The sequence below is a fragment of the Boleophthalmus pectinirostris genome, unplaced genomic scaffold (assembly GCF_026225935.1).
Source record: "Boleophthalmus pectinirostris isolate CB_2022bp ecotype Guang Dong unplaced genomic scaffold, ASM2622593v1 HiC_scaffold_5, whole genome shotgun sequence".
In the NCBI taxonomy this organism is placed as follows: Eukaryota; Metazoa; Chordata; class Actinopteri; order Gobiiformes; family Gobiidae; genus Boleophthalmus; species Boleophthalmus pectinirostris.
The window spans coordinates 36237469-36259906 of NW_026571404.1; the positions used below are offsets into that span (position 1 = coordinate 36237469).

The 22438-nt window shown below is 38.4% G+C and overlaps 1 protein-coding gene across 2 annotated transcripts in view; it reads left to right on the forward strand.

The window, feature by feature from the left end:
* The window catches only part of tbc1d12a (TBC1 domain family, member 12a), a 51607-nt gene that overhangs the window by 19248 nt on the left and 9921 nt on the right, over nucleotides 1-22438 (forward strand). The window contains exons 3-13 of one of the 2 annotated variants that reach the window (XM_055162404.1): nucleotides 3011-3140; nucleotides 13829-13953; nucleotides 14464-14546; nucleotides 15049-15166; nucleotides 16488-16594; nucleotides 17989-18072; nucleotides 18156-18250; nucleotides 18374-18445; nucleotides 19184-19312; nucleotides 19800-19909; nucleotides 20592-20850. In XM_055162404.1, the coding sequence (XP_055018379.1) occupies nucleotides 3011-3140; nucleotides 13829-13953; nucleotides 14464-14546; nucleotides 15049-15166; nucleotides 16488-16594; nucleotides 17989-18072; nucleotides 18156-18250; nucleotides 18374-18445; nucleotides 19184-19312; nucleotides 19800-19909; nucleotides 20592-20850 (1312 nt within the window). The remainder of the gene's footprint in view (nucleotides 1-3010; nucleotides 3141-13828; nucleotides 13954-14463; nucleotides 14547-15048; nucleotides 15167-16487; nucleotides 16595-17988; nucleotides 18073-18155; nucleotides 18251-18373; nucleotides 18446-19183; nucleotides 19313-19799; nucleotides 19910-20591; nucleotides 20851-22438) is intronic. The other variant, XM_055162405.1, reaches the window with a different exon arrangement.

Genomic DNA, 22438 nt, shown 5'->3' on the forward strand with positions numbered 1-22438 from the left:
CTGTGCTTGAAAATGAGTTTAAGTATAAGGCAAAACCGACAGAAGTCCCTCAGATTTTTTATATTTACTGACCCACAAGTGAGTCGAGACTGGACAATGTTAGGGCTACTCGATTATGGAAAAAAATAATTATCACTATTATTTTGGTCATTATTGAAATCACGAAGCATTTATTCAGCATTTCTCACTTTCAAAAAAACCAAAACACTTTTTTATGGATAATTTAGGCTACGAGTCTGTACGGTAGAGCAGTTTTGCAATAAAATATATGAGACATATAACATAAAATGAATAAAGTATACTTTGAACGTGAAATAAGGCATAGAAAAACAAATGTAACCAAAACAAACTATATATCCAGCTATTCTCTATATTCTCTATATTTATGTTCTCTATTTCTCTCTATATAAAAAATACATAAATAAATATACATATTCTTATTTATATAAAAATTCCCAAAATAAACTTTGTTAAACTTTAAATCATTTCAAATCGTTATGAATCATTTGAAGCACAAATGAAATGTGATAAAAATCCTTTCCTTACACACTTTTTCACAGTTGTATTTTTATGTAATCCTATTGTACATGAGTACATGAGTAAACAATAAAGTGTATAAAAATGTGACCTTTCCTCCATTACTTTTTGATTTTCGTTATGTTTGACAGCTCTATTAAAAACTGGTTCGAGATGAGGTGTTCAGTGTGTCAAGGGATGAAAATCAGACAAATCAGACAAGTGTAATATCTTATCTTATCAGTAAAATCTAAGGTTGCACCGATGTGATACTGATATTAAACATTTAGATGGATCGGATACTGTATTGGTCCCAAGGTATCGGTTCACTCAATATCCCGTTTTGATCTATAAATTGGTGAGAAAGACCAATGACTGGACAATTCTGTCCCAAAACACCTTGTAATATTTTTCAAAGTTGTCCTGTAGTTGTTTTTAAAGGTGCATTGTGTAAGTTTTTCTGCTGGAGGGTCCGTCCAATACTTTTCTCCATGGAGATATTTTTGCTTTGGAATGTTGGAATGTTTCACAGTATGGCATTAAACCTTTCTGTCAACATGGAGACTAAACAGATCAAGTTACAGGTCAGATCTGTGGAGAGGTGACCCTTTTCACAATCAGAATGTCTGTTTTTCTAGGTATTTTTGAGCTATAAAACCACCTGTAACTGAATAAGGTAAGGTAAAGTAGAGCTGTTTAATGTCATACTGTGGAACATTCCAGGCAGAGCAATGATCCATATCCATAAAAACAAGCAGCTGACGGACCCCCAACCGCAAAGTTACACAGTGCACCCTTAATGATAAATTACAGGTACAAGACATTTGGATATTTGTGTTTTTACCATACACCATTTGTGTTTAAAGGTATATCGAAATCATCCCCAGTAAAGTCTTAATTATATAGGTCCAAAAATCCCCCTTCAGTGTCTTGTCTTGTGTCTCGAATTCATCTGTGTACTGGACGTGTGGCTTCCTGTGTGGAGCTCACTTCCTGTAGCGATCTTATCAACACGGCCATTGTCTATATGGGCGATGACATGGTCCGATTGAAACCCGATTTACATGTGGCTCACTAGCTCATTGTGCCTCAGAGCCAACAGTCACATTTAGTAAAATCATGAAACATAAACTAGACAAAAAATTCAGATTAGTTAAAATAAAGAGTACTTGATTGTTTTTAAATGTAAAATCAATCTTCAGTTTGTGGCGTTGTTTTCTTTACCTTTCGAAAAGCAGAAGTGTCCTCTGGTGAAGTACAAATTTTACTTCTGTACTTTTTAATGTGTTCTCAGTGACACCCACCTACATCTTCCTGTTCATTGCCTTATCTTTAAAGGTGCAATGTATAACTTTGTGGTTGGCGGTCCGTCACCTGCTTGGTTCAGTGGAGATGTCATTGCTTTGCCTGGAATGTTCCACAGAATGACACTAAACAGTTCTACCTTACATTTATTCAATTATAAGTGGTTTTATTGCTCAAAAATGCCTTGAAAAACAGGCATTCCTACTGTGAGTGGGGTCGCCTCTAATCAGATCTGACCTGTAACTTGATCTGGTTTGGTCTCCATGAAGATAGAAAGATTTAATTTAATGTTTAGGGGTGACAGTAGCTCAGTTGGTAGAGCGGTTGTTCACTAGGGCTGGATATCATTCAGAAGTTGGCGATAGAATACATACCTCGATACAGTGAGCTTTTGATTTGATATGATTCAATACGTTACATTTAAAATGGATTTGATACGGTTCAATAAAAAATAAAGACTAAATCATGGCTGTGACACTAAAGGTCTTTGGACAAGAAGAGGTTTAACAAAGTTCAAATGAAACATGTGCATTTTAATCATCAAAACAGTATGTCAAGTGTATTGCATAAACGAGTTTCCGTCCTCTAAAAAAAGCAATAAAACTGTAGCAATGTAACAAAAATAATTCAGTAAATACTCTTGGTGATACATCGATACAGCAGCCCACGATATCGATACTGTATCATCCCATTAAAAGATATGATATCAATCTTTCAATATTTTTTTGCACACCCCTATTGTCCACTGATCCGAACGTTTGAATCCCGCTCTCAACAAAAACATCATTGGTTGAGCGCTCAAGTCCACTGACTCACAGATTGGCGGTGTGATTCCAGCTCCCACAGATGAATGCTGTCGTCGTGTCATTGGGCAATACACTTAACCTTCCTCGCCCCCAGTGTACGCAGACACTGGGGTATGAGTGTGTGTGCGTGAATGGCTGAGTGGTTCCTTGTTGTAAAGAGCTCTGAGTGCCATGAAGGTGGAAAAGTGCACCATCTAATGCCATACTGTGAAACATTCCAGACAAGCAATAACATCTCCATGGAGAAAAGCATTTGATGGACTATCCACTTGAAAAGTTACACAATGCGCCTTTAAATATTTATAAGTTTGAACATGAAATGGCAAAAACCACATAGAGATCAAACTGGACAAACTAAGAGTGGATTCTTCTTTTTTTTTCAGGAGCCTGTTTTCTAGGAAGCCCAAAGAGCCCAAGGCGGCGTCCCACAATGCAACAGGCTGGAGACTGTTCAGCAAAGCGCCAGTGAAAGACAGTGATCCCACCAAACACGCAGACGATGCCCCTCCTCAGGTCAGTATCACAATATTTGCAAGTATGGATTTTATTTTATTACATAAACTTTCAAATTATTCCCAGTGACAGTGAGATGGATAGATAGTCCTCTGCAAACAACAAAATTGCTCAGAATGTCTCTCAGATCTGATGCTTCTGCAGTTTTTTAATGTGTATGTTAAACAGAATTCTACTTTTTTATTTACTGTTTATACATAAATCACAAATCTGTTTGCTACTGCAGTACTTCTGAAAGTCTGAGAAAATGCATTTAAATTTTTTCCTAAAATTGTGGAGCCCTAGAAAACATTGTGATCAGATTCAAACTCCAAACACAAATTAAAAAAAGCCTAAAATTCACAAAAATCCAACAGACCTTTTTAATTCTGCCTGTTTTTTTTTTTTTAAGTCTTTTCAGTGATTGGGGCTTCAGCTTTGACATGAGAACTGTCAGAACTTGACTTCTTCTGTCTATCAGACTGTCTCTCCTGACACCAGCTCTACCTGTTCCTTTGTGCAGAATAGAAAGTCTCACTTATAATGAGAGTAGATCAAAGAGGAAAGGCCAAAACTACATAGTCTCACAAAGAGTCCAGCCTTTGCTCCAGAGGGTTCAGAAACAGATTCACATTGAATTGGGGCTCATAGTCTGGTGTTTTGGGCTCATAGTCTGGTGTTGTAAAATCGGCCTTCTTATTAATGAAGGGTATACTCTAATATCATTAAGTCTCTTTAGATTTTTTTCTTAAAATTGTGAAACCCTAGAAAACAAAAAATTTGGTATCCAATTCCTTGCTTTGGTTGGTGATATTGTGAATTAAGCTTTCGCTGCCATAGATAATTATGACTTTTCATTGACGCTCAATATTTACCTGAGCTTAACTTCTGGGAAACGTTTTCTTATCATTTGTTTATGACTCATTGTAAATATTACCTACTAAACCATTTGTTCTTTTAGATCAGCTGACTGGGATTGTGTTGCATTATGCTATATTCACACCAAGTCTATGTGGGACCACTGCCTAGGAAGAAAAATCTAAACTTTTGGTGAAATTGGCCACGCATCAATGAGTTTCAAGCATCTTCTCTTAAATGAAGAGGCGTCCAACTAGAGATCTGAACACAGCATTAGATGAATTGTGTCAGTGGCATTAAGTAGTTTCCATATTATCATTCATCTCGATATTTTATGCACCACTATAATGCACTACAAAACATTATTGTTATGGGAAGCACTAACAAGAAGGGCTGATGAAAAATGTCACACACTTAAATTTTCCCCGAGGAGAAAAAGCAAACCCAAGTGGATCCATTTGTAGCAGCTCTCTCACTTTCACATAGAAGATATTCAGTTTCTCCATGCTCGAGATGTGCTCAAGTGTGTTGTAGTACTGAATTTCCTTCTGGATAAATAAACTATCTCTCTCAAATATTCTGATATTAAAACCATTTGCAGCGTGATATGACTGAGCACCACGAACTAAGTTGTGAGCGCAATCGTGTCAGCTGTTTCCTTTCTTCAGTAAAATGACTCACTTTTAGACTCTTAAATGTTCAAAAGATCAGAGCTCTGCACTTCTAGTTTAGAAACAAGTCTTGTCTTATTATTATTTGTGAAATGCGGTGCAAAACTTCAGAGACATGATTTTTAAAGCATAAAAGATTGGCGATAAAGTACACAGGAAGTAGAGACATTACTGCTAGCCTGCAGCTTCACCTCGATCCGTGTGCTGTGTGGATGTAAACAGATACACATGAGGAACTACTCTGGCTTTTTTACTTTCAAAGAACACCTCAAACTGGATTAACAGAGCAGTTTTGTGAACTGGGTGTCATTATTTGCGGAGGACGATTTCTATAGATAATGTGGATGAGATGCTGAAGTTTAAATGTACAACTTTACGAGGGGTGAGTAATAATTATTTTCGCTATATCCCGAGTTTGTATCTTGCGTCTCTGTATCCACCACTCCTCTCCCCTTGACGCTCTGTTTTATTGGCTGTTACTGCTGATGTTTGGTGGTTACGATCTGACAGAGCAGCTCAGAGTCACACTGACACCACACGTCGCACATGAAGACACAAAGTCCGGTCACGACTCTTCGAACTCAAGGAGAATCGCAGTCTAAATCGGGCAAATTCTCCTGTAGACATTGTTTCTTTTGCAAATACAGAAACCTTCAGAGCACCAGCCAACAGCCGCACATGTCATAATAAACCTCTCATCGTGCGGACAGACGCACAGCAGCTGCTCTCTGTTATCTTCTCTTATTGAAATATTTACATCATTCAACTATTTATCCAATAATCTTAAAATACAGGATCTACTCAAAGGGAGGACAGAGCGTGGAAAAGTTCAGAGAGTAGGATGCTTACATGTTACCAAGCAACTATACACTACAGATGTTTTTATGTAGCAGACTAAGTTGAATATATTTAGCTAACATTGCAAAATAAATACATATGGAGAGGCTATTTTCTGGCATGTTAATTCCTTTGTACTTTGGTCTGTCTGTAAATCTTTTGGACATTCACAGGACACAGCAGACCGCAGATAAGCCTGATTTATTTAGCTGCGTATGGAACCAATAATAATGTAATAATGATTTAAAATTTCATAAACATGACTAAAAATGTGACTCCAGATATGAGGTAAACATGTTCAAATCAATATCCATATAGAGCAGGGGTGGGCAATTATTTTTTCCATGGGGCCACATGAGAATTAGAAAATATTGTGGAGGGCCAAAATGCTTAACTAAATTCTGCATAATATTAATTGTATTTCTTAATATAAAGCAGAAAATATCTTTTTTTTTTTTTTTCCGAGCTGCTCAGACTGGTGAGAGTTTATGTAATGACTAAGCAATGAAAAAGTGAGGTTGCCTTACAAAAAATTTAATAATAATAATAAAAAAAAAACACCCCTAAAATAAAAACAATGCAGCTTTAGTCCATGCGTGAGGTAAAATTATAAAATATTAGGGATGCAACGATATCCAAATCTCTCAGTACGATATTATCACAATATGCATCTCACGGTACAATATTTATTGCGATATTTTGGAAAGGCTAATATAATTGTAGATAGGACACTTTTTTGCTTTTAAAATACCCTTAAAAGATTTTGGTGTGAATAATTACTGTCATAATCCCAAGAATTCAAGTAAAAACATATTTCTTCATGTTGTCTGCACTGAAATGAATCATGGGATATGTAGTTCCTGATGTTTATTAGTTATTGGTGCTATAAAACAATGCATTTAAACAAAGAAACATGTAATTCGATATATTGTGACAGTTCACGATATTATTGTGAGACTTTTGACGATACGATATCACAGTATTTCGGTTATTGTTGCATCCTTATAAAATATGTTTATTTTGTAATTCCAAATAGTCTTAAACGGGCCGGTCAGAGTCAACCAAAGGGACGTATGTGTCTCTGGAGCTACACAATGCCCAGGTATATAGAGGGATTGTCAGACTATGTCACAACACGATCTACTGCGCATGTCTCCTGCAGAAAGAGCTCTGTCCTGTCTGTATCATGTCAGTGTTTTGTAGCATTTCAGCAGGTTTCAGACTCACCTGGGGGCGGGGCTAGTTGTATGGCTCAAGTATGAGTGGATGTATAGCTACTAAAGTTTGAGACATTTCTTCTTGTCTCTGCATTTAAAACATATGGGTCATTAAGGCGTAGCCCACTCACTAATATAAATTTTGCAGCATAATTTTATCTACACTGTGATAAACAGTTTTAGTGCTGACACCAGCACTAGTGTTGCAACTTCATGTAACCACAGAGACAGTGACGCTTTCTGAACATCCGCTACTGTGCTGGGAAACAAATAATCTGGGAATGAGACAAACATGCATGTGTCCTCTATCTGCAGGTTCCGGCAGTTGTTGAATTGTTCCTTTTTTTATGTAAGAGAGCAGGCTACAAACAGTTCAGTTAAATAGAGTACTGTTACTTAAAGCTATTCTATGTAACTTTTGAGGCTGGGTATCCACTATTATTTATGCTTTATTATTTGCCTGTAATGATATTGATATTGTTTTAAACTTTTATACGATGCATTTATTCATTTCTGGGTCTTTTCTTGCTCAAAAATTCCCTCAAAAACCTGCATTCTGACTGAGTGGGGTCGCCTCTTCACAGATCTCACCAGTAAATTGGCCTGGTGGCGTCTCCGGCTTGGTTCTATGGAGATTGATAAATTTAATGCCATACTTTGGAAACAAGCAACTGGTGAGCCCCTTTAAATACTTAATAAGAGGCAACAAAACTGAATAAAATCTCTTCAGATGAACACTTTTTTTTTTGCTTTGTGCCTTCTGTAAGTCATCAGTACACAACATTAGATCCAAAAGGCAGGGACAGTTTATACTCAAGGATCATAATGTTTGGACAGTTTAAACATTTACTAAACAAAATAAAGACGTAGTCATCAATTTTATTCTTTTAATGATATCTGTGGTGTAAACTAAACAGGCTGTGGTCATTGTTTATGGTGTGGTGGCTTTAGTTATGAAATTATTGTTACTTTTGTCACAGCCGCTGCCCCTATCCAACCAAGAAGTAAAATTCTGAAAATGTCTAATCTAACCCCTCATATGCACTTTAAACTGTTGTTCCTCCTCTCCAGTGAGTTGACGTTACCATGGAGATTATTGTCACGCTACAAGGAAATGTTTGACGCTGATGTTGGGCAATATATCATGTGACAGCTGTGTCTGTTCACAAGCTGGCCCATCTAAAAGTGTACACCAAGACACCAAGACACACTGAAAACACCTTTGTAGAACAAAGACAGTAGCATTATTAAATGAAAATGTTAAAAAGAATAAACCATTGCTATTATTTTTTGTAAATATTCTCTATCTAGGATTCTTCACTCGGCACCACTTCAGCATAATGAATAACCTTCAGTTGGAAGATAATGTATTTTTTAACAGTCTCCATGTACAATGAGTACTAAAATAATCACTAGTTGCAGCCTTAGACTCTTAAACATCTTATTTTCAGTCAAATCAACCTTCTGAGTAGAATCTGGATCAGCTTGTACTCCACACCCACAAATAATTTAAAAAGCTTAAAATTCACAAAAATCTAACGTGCCTTGTAATTCTGCCTGGTCTTTCAAGTTTTATTTTTAGTGATTTGAACTTCAGCTTTGACATGGGAATTGTCAGAACACAACATCTAGTGTCTACCAGACCGTCTCTCCTGACACCAGCTCTACCTGTTCCTCTGTGCAGAATCTAAGTCTCACTTATAATGAGAGTAGATCAAAGAGCAAAGGCCAAAACCACAGAGTCTCAGCTTCACAAAGAGTCCAGTTTTGTTTGTGCTCCAAAGGTTCAGAAACAGATGCACGTTGAATTGGGGCTCATAGTCTGGTGTTTTGGGCAAAATAGGCTCTCTTATTAATGAGGAATATACTGTAATATCATTGGGTTTCTTTAGATTTTTTCCTTCAAACTGGAACTCTAGGAAACAAAATGGTGCTGTCTGATTCCTTGCTTTCGTTGGTTACATTGTGAATGAAGCTTTGGCTGCCATGTTGTTTAGTCTAAATTATGACTTATCATTCATTACACTGAGGCTCAATATGTGTGTAAAATCCCTCAGTCGTCCAGCTCAATATTTACCTCAGCTTAAATTTTGGGGAACATTTTCTTACTTTTTGTAGTTTGTAACATCTGAGCTGTTAACAGACAAATCATTTGCCTATGACTCATTGTAAATACCAATTACCTACTAAACCATTTGTTATTTTAGATCAGCTGACTGGGACTGTGTTGCATTATGCTGTGTTCACACCAAGTCTATTTGGGTCTAGGCAAAAAATCTAAACTTTTGGTGAAATTGGCCACGCGTCGATGAGTTTCAAGCATCTCTCAAATGAAAAGGCGTCCAACTAGAGGTCTGAACACAGCATTAGATGAATTGTGTCAGTGGCATTAAGTAGTTTCTCATTAATCGCTATATTTTAGTCACCACTATAATGCACTACAAAACTTTATTGTTATGGCAAAATAGGCCCTTTTATTAATGAAGGATATACTCTAACATCACTGGGTTCCTTCAGAAAGCAGCTTTGAGCTTTGATTGCCCAAACACTTCTTCTAACCTGTCTGTCCATTAGTCAGCCCTCTACAGTCTAAGTGCTCTTAAGTGTCCCGGTTTGCCCAGAAGCTACTGCTGACATGACCTCTGACCCTTGCGAGGGTGTGAGACGAGCTAACGCTAACATCCTAGTGTGTGACAGCTGTAGCGGTTAGCATCGGCCTCGTCACATGACACACGGGAGGGAGGGAGGAGGGAGGGAGAGGACAGATGTGGCACTGGCTGCCGGACTGCTGACATGTCAAAGTGTGGAGGGAGAGAGGAACAGATCACACAGGAACAGTCATTAAAATGTGAGAGAGAGGAAAATGGATCTACCGTCTAGTATCGACTTTTTGTACTTTTTAAAATCAAGAAATAGCTCTCTGGGAATCAACGTTAAAGTGCTTATATTATGCTGTTTTCAGATCTGTTCAAATGTTGTTTACTTCACAAACAGACCTGGTGGTGCGCTTTGTTTTATTCACACAAACCTGCATATTTTGCCTGAGTTCTTCTCTCAAACATCTTAAAACACTCACCTCCACCTTGTGATGTCATGTGGTGATACAGGAACTGCTCCAGTGTTTTTAAACTTCAGACACCTTCACTAGAATCATTTGGATAACTTCAGCCTTGGAATTGCCAAGCTCTACTCAACTAAAAATAAAAGGTAGCTGTTAATGTGAAAATTACTACCATATTTTCCATACAATAGGGCGCGCTCTTAAGCCTCCAACCCCATCAAAAAAAGGAGTGCGCGCCCCACAATCCAGAGCACCCTGTACACGAATCCACTCAGGTGTCCCAGCAGGACTTCAGTAAACTACAAAGCCGCACCACCAGCTGCGCACGCAAACACACACGGAGGAGACAGCGACCGCGCGGCGAAAAACACCCACAGACACACTCATCACTCCACGCCGACGAGGAACGGAACGGAGGAACAAACTGAAAAAGCGAGTGCAATGTGCCACTTCTAGACACAACTGAAAAACTGAGTCACTGCGAACACGCCGACAATCCGTTGGTCCCAGACAGCACCTCCCTACACGCCACAACTGAACAAAGCCCAGAGTCACCGTGAACGCGCCAAACAAAGTCCCACTGACCCATCACACTGTTGGGTTTCCTTTCAAGTCCGGTGCGGTTTATTTGTGAAAAAAGTTTGAAAATAGACCATTCAATGACAGTGCGTCTTATAATCCAGAGTGCCCTATAGTGCGGAAAATACGGTACTTCATGACATCACAAGGTGGAACAGAGCATGTTGAGATTTGGAGATGTAGACAGACTAATAATAAAGGATTACTCAAACGTGTGAATGAAACAGAACACAACTGAGGGTGTTTGTTGAGAAAAGAAAATAACATAGATCAGAAAATTGCATAATCTGGGCCCTTTAATGTGATGTTACAGAAATATTTTGGGTGTCCTTCCGTGATCTGTGAGTTGTGCTTGTTGCCCCGAGTTACCAAAAGACAGCGCGTTCTTTCATAATGTCAATCTATAAACAAATGAAGACAGAGCTCAGGATTGGAGACTTGAGGAGGAAGCTTCTAACATGGTTACGACTAACAGTGAAAACACCTCTATCTCTCAAAGCATTAATCTTTGAGTGAAATGACCGTGATATGAAATGTGTTATATTGTAAGTTAAGAGTTTAAGTTTTCAAATCAAGAGTTTGCTTTTGTACATGACAGTTTCAGCTGCTCCGGTCAGCTGATTTAAACAGGTTTTGGCGCTGTCTTCCTACCGGTGAAGGCAGGACGACAGACGACAATGGCACACACAGTCCGACTTCCGCAGGACAGTATCCCATGTGTGTGAGAGTAAAAAAGCCCCTATATAGTCCCATGGGCACGTTTCTGTATTTTGATTGCCTCTTTAATCCAGCGACGATGGAAGAAAACCGCTAGTGAAACAGTTGGGTATAAAAACAAACTCTTGATCTGAAAAAAGAATCTCATAACTAGGGCTCGGTATCAGTAAAAGGTTGCCAATACGATATATACCTTGATACATAGGCCACGATATGATACATATCTTGATACAGTGCAACTTCAGATCAATACGATATATTTCAAATCGATTCGATACGGTTCAATAAACATAATGACTAAATCTTGGCTGTGATACTAAAAGTCTTTGTTTAAACCACTTCTTGTGCAAAGTTCATATGAAACACAAACATTTAATCCTCAAAACAGTGAAAATGTCAAATGCGTCACGTGAACGAGTTTCATTTCCCCCAAAAAGCAACAAAACTGTAGCACTGTAACAAAATAATTGAGTAAAATACACCAAAAAATACTCTTGGCGATATATCGATACAGCTGCCCACGATATCAATACTGTACCATCACATTAAACTAAACGATATATCGATATTTCAATATTTTTGCACACCCCTACTAATAACATCATTGTGTTATATCTTGCATTAACTTTTTGAGTCGCTTTTGACATCCACCATTTATTGAACTATTTGAATTTATAGAACTAATTACTTTGACCATCTGATGAATACAGGAAAGTGCTCCAATATTTGTTTAAACTCCACACACCTTTACGAGAATCATTTGGATAATAGCAGTCTTGGAATTTCCAATTTCGACTGAGGTAAAAGGAGCTGTTAACTTGAAAACTACTGAACATTTTGAGCTTTGGAGATGTAGACAGACTAATAATAAAGATTTACTACATGTTTTTGATGAGGTAACAGTGTTATAACATGATTTAAAGCTCACAGAGTCAATTTTGCGCAATGTAGAATGAAACCAGACTAAGTTACAGGTCAGATCTGTGGAGAGGCGACCTCGCTCACAGTCAGAATGCCTGTTTTTCTCGGTATTTTTGAGCTATAAAACTAAAATGTTGAGCTGTTTAATGTCATACTGTGGAAAGTTGTAAGCAGAGCAATGACATCTCCATAGAAACAAGCAGGTGGCAGACAATATGCCAGAAAAGTTACACAATACACCTTTAAAAGACAAAAAAAAAGTGGATATAAAAACGTGATTGAAAATTGTAAATTAGTTTTGTTCTCACCCACGCACAGTCTTAATTTAAATCTAATGCTGTCTTTTTTTTTTATCTTCTCACTTCCCCAACATCTGCTCAGTCATGTGAACTATCAGCTTTCATAATACACCATAGCTGAGAGGCAGTGCACATCATATGATTTTGCACATACGCCTCTGTTCAGAGTGCTAGTGTCTCCCCCTGCTGGCAAGGGGCAGGAGTGACGGTGATAAAAGGCCTGTTGTGGCTTCACAGATGTCCGCTCCATCAATGCCCTGTTGAATGTGAGGACACAGGCTCCGTTCAGTGTGTGGGGGTGAGAGATGGACAGAGGTGTGGGGAGGGGACAATGGACGCTTTAGTCCCTGAGGAGACGCTCGTGCGAGGGAAGAAAACTACAACTGAAGATGAGAAATATGCCTGTTTTTTATGGGCCAAATTCAAGCATGTTGCACTGAAGTCTGGGCAAAAAAGAATGAATCAGTTTTTAAATGCTTTTCAGTCTCAAAGAAAAATGGCTTTCAATATTGATTACATGAACATAATTATACCACTCACAATGATTTAATATTGGTTGCAATTCACACGTGATAAATTGCCCAGCTCTAATTGAACATAAAACTTGCAGTTATTGAAGAGTTAGATGTCTGAAAAAGACAATCTCATTTTATCTTCTTGCCATAAAATATCTAGTTTTGGTGTTCAGACCTCAACAGAACAAAACATAAGCCAATGATGTTCATTATGTCTTCTTATATACTTTAACTTCTTAGGTTCTTTTTAAAGACAATGCAGTAAAGTGTATTTACCTTGTTGACATGTTTCGGCTGCTAGCTGCAAGCCATCTTCAGAACTGTCACCGGTGTTGGTGGTGACGTGTCGTATATCAGCTGTTGTTACTAGGCGTGGTCAGCCTGCCAGGTCCATCAGGCTGACCACGCCTACAGGAAGTAACAACAGCTGATATACGACACGTCACCACCAACACCGGTGACAGTTCTGAAGATGGCTTGCAGCTAGCAGCCGAAACATGTCAACAAGGTAAATACACTTTACTGCATTGTCTTTAAAAAGAACCTAAGAAGTTAAAGAACAAAACATAACCATTTGTACTGAAATCTTAATAATTTAATATTTAGATTTGTAATTTATGTTTTAACTGTGGATTCTGTTTAAGGTGTGCATTTTAAATATGTGCTTTATTTATTAATGCTCAAAACTGCCTTAAAATGATGCATTCCTACTGTGAGCAGGCTCACCTTTCCACAGATCTGACATGTAATTTGTCTCTGGTGATGCTACTTGTTTCTGTAAAGATTGATAAGTTGATTGTTGTACTGTGAACAATTCAAGTCAAAGCATATCTGACTCCATGAGATGCGAGGGGCACGTACACTCCACCAGAAAAGTGATAGTGCTCCTTTGAAAAATGATCATTTGATTTTGCATACATTATTATTTTGCCCCCAAAAATGGCACAACAGTTTCCTGTTGGATCCCTTTAAAGACTAAACATTTAGGAGATATGTACTGATGGCAGCGTTGCACTGTTGTGTGTCTCCACCAGGAGGAGCAGCAGAAGGAGCCCAGTGGAACCCCGTCCTCCCAGAGCTCCTCCTCTTCAGCTCGAAGGAAGAACCTGGAGTTTGAGCCTCTGTCCACCACAGCGCTCATCCTGGAGGACCGACCCTCGTGAGTGCTGCTCTCACCCTCACAGTCTCTGTAACATTCAAATCTGTGCTATATACTGTAAATATATGCTGCTGTTTGTGGGAAACCATGATAATGCCTATGACATTTTAAAAGACATTTTGTTGGTTGACAACAATTTAATGACAATTGAATCCAATCAAAAACATTGCTGAATCAAAACAATTTGTAAACAACACCCTATGATTATTCCAGAGAGAGTTCATCAGGCATGGCTCAGTATCAGAGAAGGGAACATGTTCTGTGCTCATGGCTGGATACAGGTCCTTGAAAACGAAATTCAATGAAGGCACATGGTCCAAATCATAAGTGACATGGATATTCTTTAGTTTACAGTGTAATGTACATGTAAAGACCTTCAGAACTACACTTCCAACTTTGACTAAGCAAACTAGCACCTCTATGCACCAGAAGGAGACAGTTGTTTCCCTGCATAAACACTAGTCACTTCGTCCTTGTTCTGTGTATTAAACTGCATGTGTTGTGTTTCAGAAACCTGCCAGCCAAGTCCATGGAGGAGACCCAGAGACACAAGCAGGAGTATGAGGAAATGGTGGCAGGAGCCAAGAGGAGAGGTACAGCACTTTGCAGTTATCACAGGGACTGTTACAGTGGTCAAAGCAGACAGATCTTCACTATCAAATACAATTAAATAATCATTTTTGGACAATTAATTTAACATTTTTGTTCTTAAACAAAAAGCAGAGTGCGACTTTTGGATGACACACTGTTTTTATTGGCTGTTACTGTAGTGTTGCTGATGTTTGGTGGCTCTGATCTGACAGAGTAGCTCAGAGTCACACTGACACCACACACAAGGAAGCGCAGCAGCTTCATAATCTCATAAAATGACACAAAGTTCGGTCATGCTTGCGCGAAGTCGGGGAGAAGCGAATCTGAGCCAAAATCAGGCAAATTAAGTTCAAATCAGTTCTAGTTGTACTAAAACAAAGCTCAGATTAAAGTCCAATTCGAGTAACAGAGCTGTGCCTGTGTCTGCAGTTAACTTCACCCCCCAATGAATGTTAATGACATCATGTGATATAGATTTCACTATCATATTTTTTGTTATTCCAGAGCTGAAAGAAGCCCAGAGGAAGAAGCTGCAGATGAAGGAGAGACATCGTCAGGAGGATAGTATCTCCAACGCCATGGTGGTGTGGAACACAGAGATCCTGCCGCACTGGGACTCTATGTAAGAATATACAACACTATATACTGTATATATATGAGCGCTATACCTATACGTGATTTCTTCTAAGTAATAAAGTAGAGTTTGTCTTGCCCCAGTTCAGAGATACTGTATTATAAAAGCAGCTGTTGGAATCAAATGAGGCCACTGTGTGCTGCTTGGATCTAATTATAAATAATTTTTATCATCCATGAACCAGTGTGGGCTAAAAAACTATGAAAACATCCAAAAGGCTTATTTTACCTATAATTTCCTTAATCTAGTTTTGAATTTTCTTTGTTAAATGTTTTATTTTGACTAGTACATTAAGGCATGCACATTTTTGTTTTAATAAGTGTGTGTCAATAAACAACCATATCACATATTGTGCAGCCCTACAAAGTACTTATATCGCACTGATGAATGAGGATGTATTAGAAAAGTGAGGAATAATTTTGGACAAATGCAAACCATTTAACAAAACAGCTTTAGTTTTTAACAGATTTTGGAGAGTAAACATCAGATACAGCGCTTGTATGTATATATACTAGGGATGGGCATTCGATGAAATTTTCTTAATCGATCGTCGGAAGAATTAACGATCGATTATCGATTAATCATTAACGTTTTTATATTAAAATGATCATCATTATTATTACTATCTGCACTACTAATCTGCATAAATAAATTCAACTTTACGACATATAAACCGTAACGACTCTAGAGCCACATCAGCCTGACATTATAACGTGTTTAATTCATTTTTGTGCAACTCTCACAGAAACGAAACTTAAAACCGCATCGCTAATTTGCATAAACTCAGCGAAGATAAAAAATACAGTACTCTTGTGTCGCTGATGTGGTCAACTTCTGTCGGATTAAAAGACATGATTCAGTGGAATACAGGTTAGTGTGACCAGATTTGTGTTTGTCAAAACCAGGACACCGTACGGGGAGGTGGGGACTCGTCATCGACATTGCGCGACTCTCACCTGGTAAAACTTTTTCCCACTGGACACCGAAACATATGTGCTGCTTTGTACACTGTGCACATGGACTCACACTTGTCCCGAACGCAACAGAAAGCGTGGAATTTCTTGTACAAATCATCGTTAAATACACATTTGTGCTTCGGCACGCTGCAGGCTGACCTACTGTTTGTGTTTGCTCGCTCCTTTTGAGTGCAGAGCTACATGTACGGACCCCTGTTTGGTCACGCTACGCACAGCAACCTACATTCGGTTTGTCGATTAAAATTAACGTAATCGATGAAATTCTTAATGATCAATTATCGAATTAATCGATTAATCATGCCCATCACTAATATATACTTTTGTATTTACAGGAAAGGCACCAGGCGTGTGAGGGAGCTGTGGTGGCAGGGCCTTCCTCCCAGTGTGAGGGGCAGAGTGTGGAGCCTGGCCATTGGGAACGAGCTCAACATCACTCCAGGTACACACACTATGTTTCATGTAGTACATGTGATGATGGAGGTGGGACAGAGGGTGAGCAATATTAATAAAATACATATCTTCATATATTTATATATACATGTTATGCATTTTTGTGGCTTTTAATTCACTTTTACATTTTTGATCACCTTGAGATAAGTATTTCACATTTTCTAACTTTAAAGGTGCATTGTGTAACTTTTCTCATGGAGGGTACGTCAAATGGTTGTCTCCATGGAGATGTTATTGCTTTAGCTGGAATGTTTCACAGTTGCCACTTTTACATGAGAGCTTTAATTCCAAATTAAAAAATATTTAATTCAGAATAAAAATGTATTCTGATTTAAAAAGAACATGTAAACACTTAATTCCTAATGACAACGATTATTCAGAATTAAACTTAATTCCGATGTAAGTGAGAGGTTTATTCCAATATTAAAGACGAATCAATTTATTCCTCAATCGGGTAAATATTTATTCTTCTTAAAATAATTGCGGTTGTTCAGCGATTGTTGTGATGTGATCCAGACGATGCGGCTCCACCAGTCCTGGCTTCGGACTTTCATCCACGTCTCTTGGGATTTGCAAGTGGGATGTGGGAGTGGGCTGAGGTAGAACAGCCTCAGACTCAGTTTGTCTTCTTCCTCCCTTCTCCTCCTCAGCTGACAGACGTTAAAGCGTGATGAGAGAATTCTCCAACTGCTGTGGAAAAAAGTTTGGTGGTGTAACATCGAACCGAGATGACAAAAAAGCCGGTAGCAGCTGTAGTGTGCGTTTTCTTCCGGTGGATGTAAATATGTTGGTGTCGCGGTCCGATCAGAACCCTTCTCGACTCCCAGACATTGAGCGTAATTAAATAAAGACAATTTAATGTGTTTCCATGTAAACTTCAATTGGGAAGTATTATTTCCATGTAAATTTGCAGGAGAATATTAGAATTCAGAACAATTTAATTCAGAATAATGAGTTCAGAATTAAAAACATCATGTAAACGTGGCCAGTATGGTATTAAACATTTCTATCTTCATGGAAACCAAACCAGACCAAGTTACAGGTCAGATCTGTGTTTCTAGGTACTTTTGAATGTAAATGTAAGGTAGAGCTGTTTAATGTCATATGGTGGAACATTTCAGGCAGAGCAATGACATATCCATAGAAACAAGCAGGTGACGAACCCCAACCAAAGTTACACAGTGCACCTTTAAATTGCATTCGCCAACAATTTTCCAGGCTCTTGAAAATGTGTTTTTTAAAATCCATTTTGTATTTTTTCTTTAGTTTTCAGATGATCTTAAAACATTTTTTGGCAGTGTTTGTTTGCTAAAGTGTGGATTGGGTCACCATGGTAACTGCTGAGCATTCCTCCATACACATACATACCTTTAACTGTTGCAGAGCTGTATGAGATCTTCCTGTCACGAGCCAAGGAGAAGTGGAGGAGCTACAGCGAGACGAGCTCCGTGAACGACAGTGAGAGCGGTGAGTGTCTGAACAAGTTCTTTTCGATTCATAAAACAATATGAAGCGTTAGTTTAAAATGGCTTCTTTTTGTTTATCTCCAGCAGAGGGAGCATCTTTAGCAGACAGAGAATCCAGTTTAGACCTCATCAAACTTGACATCTCCAGAACATTTCCTTCTCTGTTCATCTTCCAAAAGGTAAAGGACAGATATTTGATTGACACATCTGTTCAGCTCATCGTAAAAGTTCCTAGTATATTAATTACTCGCTGTCTCTCTATGACTCTTTGGTTAATATCCCTCTCCATCTTGTTCCTGCAGGGCGGTCCATACCACGACCTTCTCCACAGTGTGCTGGGAGCCTACACCTGCTACAGACCTGACATTGGCTATGTGAGTTTCATCCCATAGTGAACATAGAAATTAGAATTATATTACATTTTCAGCTCATGTCAAAACACCTGGAGCGCAACAGTAGTGCTTATAACGATGTGGGAATAATATCTAATTGTATTTTTTTTCTGACAAGCATTGCGATTAGATTTGAGAATTTTTTTTTAACAATAGGATTCTGTTCAAATTTCACATTTTAAACATGTACAGAAAAGATTGAGACTGAAATGTGAAAAAACTAATACAAGAATCACATTTCAGAACATGTTTATACAGATCTACACTACTGGATTAGTAGTTTGTATGCAGAATGAGGCAGGAGATTTTGTTATTTGTGAAGAAAATTACAGTATTTAAAAAATTCCAGTCTTTGTAATTTGCTGATTTCTTCCATTCAAATTGCAAAACCCCTCTCAACAGTCAGCAAGCAATTTTGGTCCCAGAAGTAAAATTCTGATACATTTTACAACTACAACTTTACAACTCATAACCTTAAATGGTATAACTCACTTTTCAGATTTTTGACAGTTCATTATGAGCACAATAAAATGACAAAATGTGCCTGTGTACACTGTTAGTATTTAAATGTTTAAGTGTAGGCCCATGTGTGCATTCACCACAATTACCACATCCGTTTACCATTTTTTAAATAAAAAAAAACAAAAAACACGCACGTATGCACACACACACACACACACGATTGATTCTCAAATTTGTGCATGTGTATGTTATTCTCAGGTCCAGGGCATGTCCTTCATCGCTGCAGTTCTCATTCTGAACCTGGAGGAGGCAGACGCGTTCATCACCTTCGCCAACCTGCTCAACAAGCCCTGTCAGATGGCCTTCTTCAGAGTGGACCATGAGCTGGTAACTCCACACGAGCCGTTTATAGTCATCCACTGTTCTCAATTGTCACATTAAATGACACAACATATTGATACTTGGATATTTTTTGCACACCCCTAGGCTGATATCACCCATAGCATTGGGCTTAAGTCAAATGAAGCAGAGTTCCGTTTTAGGAATAGAAATTGATTAACAGACAAAATAGCGCAATAAAAACAACAGGATCATGTAAAGCGGGCCAATACAAACATGTTTGTTTAATATTAAATGAATTGGAGCCGGAAGTGGGCCCATGCTCACTTCCTATAGACACAGATAAAACGTACTTGTAAATGTCTTGGTTGAGATTCTAGTATCACCCATATTACTTTATGCACTGTCTTTAGAAGTAAAAGAAGTTTTCAAATAATGTAATAATATATTTTCAACATTTTCAAATAATGTATTCTTCTAAAGTACATGTACACATACATTTCCATTGAGTATTTGTGTGTTTGTGTGTTGCCAGATGCTGAAGTACTTTGCCGCCTTTGAGGTGTTCTTCGAGGAGAACCTGCCTCGTCTCTTTAACCACTTCCAGAGCAACAACTTGACCCCTGACCTCTATCTCATCGACTGGTACGCTCACACACTCTATAAGGTCCTATATTACACTATATAGTCTCTGATGAGCTTTTAAGACATATTACAATGTTGTTTTGTTTCATTCACTTATGTTTGAGTAACTCTGTTCCATCCTGTGATGTCCATTGCTGAAATGATCCAAATTATTCCAATGAATCATTGCCATTTTCTGTTGAAGAAAAGATAAAGGGAGTTTCTCAATAATATCATGGACCATCACAATATATCATATCTTAAGTCTCTTTGCTTGATTTCATTGTCATGGTGCAGCAACAATCTAAAAGAACTACATAGACCATAATCCTTTGCTCTGTTTCAGTCCAGTTTACACGATGAAATAACGTAAGCACTTTTAAAACTTAATTCTTTGGTTTATGACACAACCAAAGACTTGACAAGGTATTTTTAAAAGGAGAAAGTAGTAGAAAATACAAAATATCAAACTGAATATCGTACTATGAGATGCATTTTTACTTAATTTCAAAATATATTGTCGAGAAAAATACATTGCCTTTTTTTAACACCTGAGCAAGTTTGGTAAGTTTTATATCTTCTTTTGTAACCTCTTGGTAGTATCGACACTATATCAAAATGAACCAGAGAGCGCCAGATTTGAACCACCAACCTCAAATTTGGATTTGGTTACATCCCTAGTGTTGTGTGTCTCTGTGTGTAGGATCTTCACTCTGTACAGCAAGTCCCTCCCCCTGGACGTGGCGTGCCGTGTGTGGGATGTGTTCTGCAGAGATGGCGAGGAGAGCCTGTTCCGGACGGGGCTGGGTATACTGAGGCTCTACCAGGACATCCTGCTGCAGATGGACTTCATTCACATCGCACAGTTCCTCACCAGGCTCCCCGAGGATCTGCACGCTCACACGCTCTTCCACGCCATGGCCAACACGCACATGATCAGTCGGAACCGTCGATGGACACAGGTATGGCCACTGTGTTTGGACACATGCTGTACAAAGCTCAAGACCAACTAGTGGCTGCTCCAGGTACTACAGCCCCTGGGAGCTTGGGCCCAGATAGAATTTTCCACTAGAGCGCAATGCATTTTTTGGGAATTCAAACTGCCCATGTTCTAACTGAATCTTGTGTTTCTCTCCTGGGCCCTATTCAAACCCTCCTTATGGTTAACTGTAAGATTCTGTACAAGGCTCTGCCCACAAGCCTACGTCACCCATGCTCCCACATGACAATTCTCCATAAATACATAAAAACATGAGACAAAACTGTACACAGCGACTTGACAAACATGTTGGAATGTGCAGTAGTTTCATTAGTGGGTGTCATGATGATTGTGTTGTGATAGTGCTGTGAAGGGGGAGCGACTTAACGTGGGGAGTAAAAAGAGGGAATGTTAATATGTTGTTTGCGTCAAATATAGCGTAACATATAAACAATAAATATGTTATGTGTTAGCAGTTAGGGTGACCAGACATCCTCCTTTTCCTAGACAGGTCCTCCTTTTGTGTCCTTTTGGGAAGAACTTCTCAATTATACCAAAATGATCAGTATTTTGACACTTATCTTGGTTTTATCTTAGTTTTGACAACAATCTTTGCTCATCTGATCAGATACCATCATGGATCTACAATAAGATTTTATTATACTTCCATGGATACAGTCACCAGCTCTGTGCTCCTAAGCTCCGTCCCTTCTGTTCTCACTCCCATGTGCTCTCACAGCAAAGAAACAGACCGCTCCTTTGATCAGAAAATGCGTTTATTAAGTGTATTATTGTGAAAGCATATTAGCTTCTGTGGAGAGGTTGATCATGGTGCAGCTTTTGATGTCTCGAACTCTGCCTCACTTTTTATTTGATGAAAATTGATCTCATATTAGCAGAGATATCTTAAATCCCAGCTGAAAAAGTTTGTAGCGTTGAGAAATGAGACGCCCGTAACCATGGCGCGCACACATTACACAGGAATAGTCTGACCCTCAGCAGTAGGGTCTAATGATAAATACAGGATAAAACGTGTTCAGACGTCTTGATAAAGGTTAAAGTAGTGTTCATTCTGCTCTCAATCACAGACTGAAGCCTCTTGTTTGTGAGAAGTGACAGCTGGGCACTGTCAGAGCAGGGACAAGGGACATAGACACTGTCAGGAAAATGGGAGTGTCCTTATGTTCCCTCAGCCTTATGTTCTCTCATTTCTAATTTTTTTTTAATAGAATAGAATAGAAAGCCTTTATTGTCATTGTACAGTAGTATAATAAAATGTGCAAGAATTAATTAAGTAATAAATCATAAGAAGAATTAATGAATTACTAAATAAAACAAATTAACAGTTCTCATTAAGTATGGTGACAGCTTTGGGGAAGAAGCTGTCCCTGAGTCTGTTGGTCCTAGCTGGAATTGACCTGAAGTGCCTGCCAGAAGGCTAATAAATTATTATTATTATTATTATTATTATTTATTAATTAATTTTTCTTTCCAAAATTAGACCCTATGTTCCCATATTTCCTTTATCATCAGTTTGTGTCAGAAATTGTCCCCATTTTTCCCAATTTGGT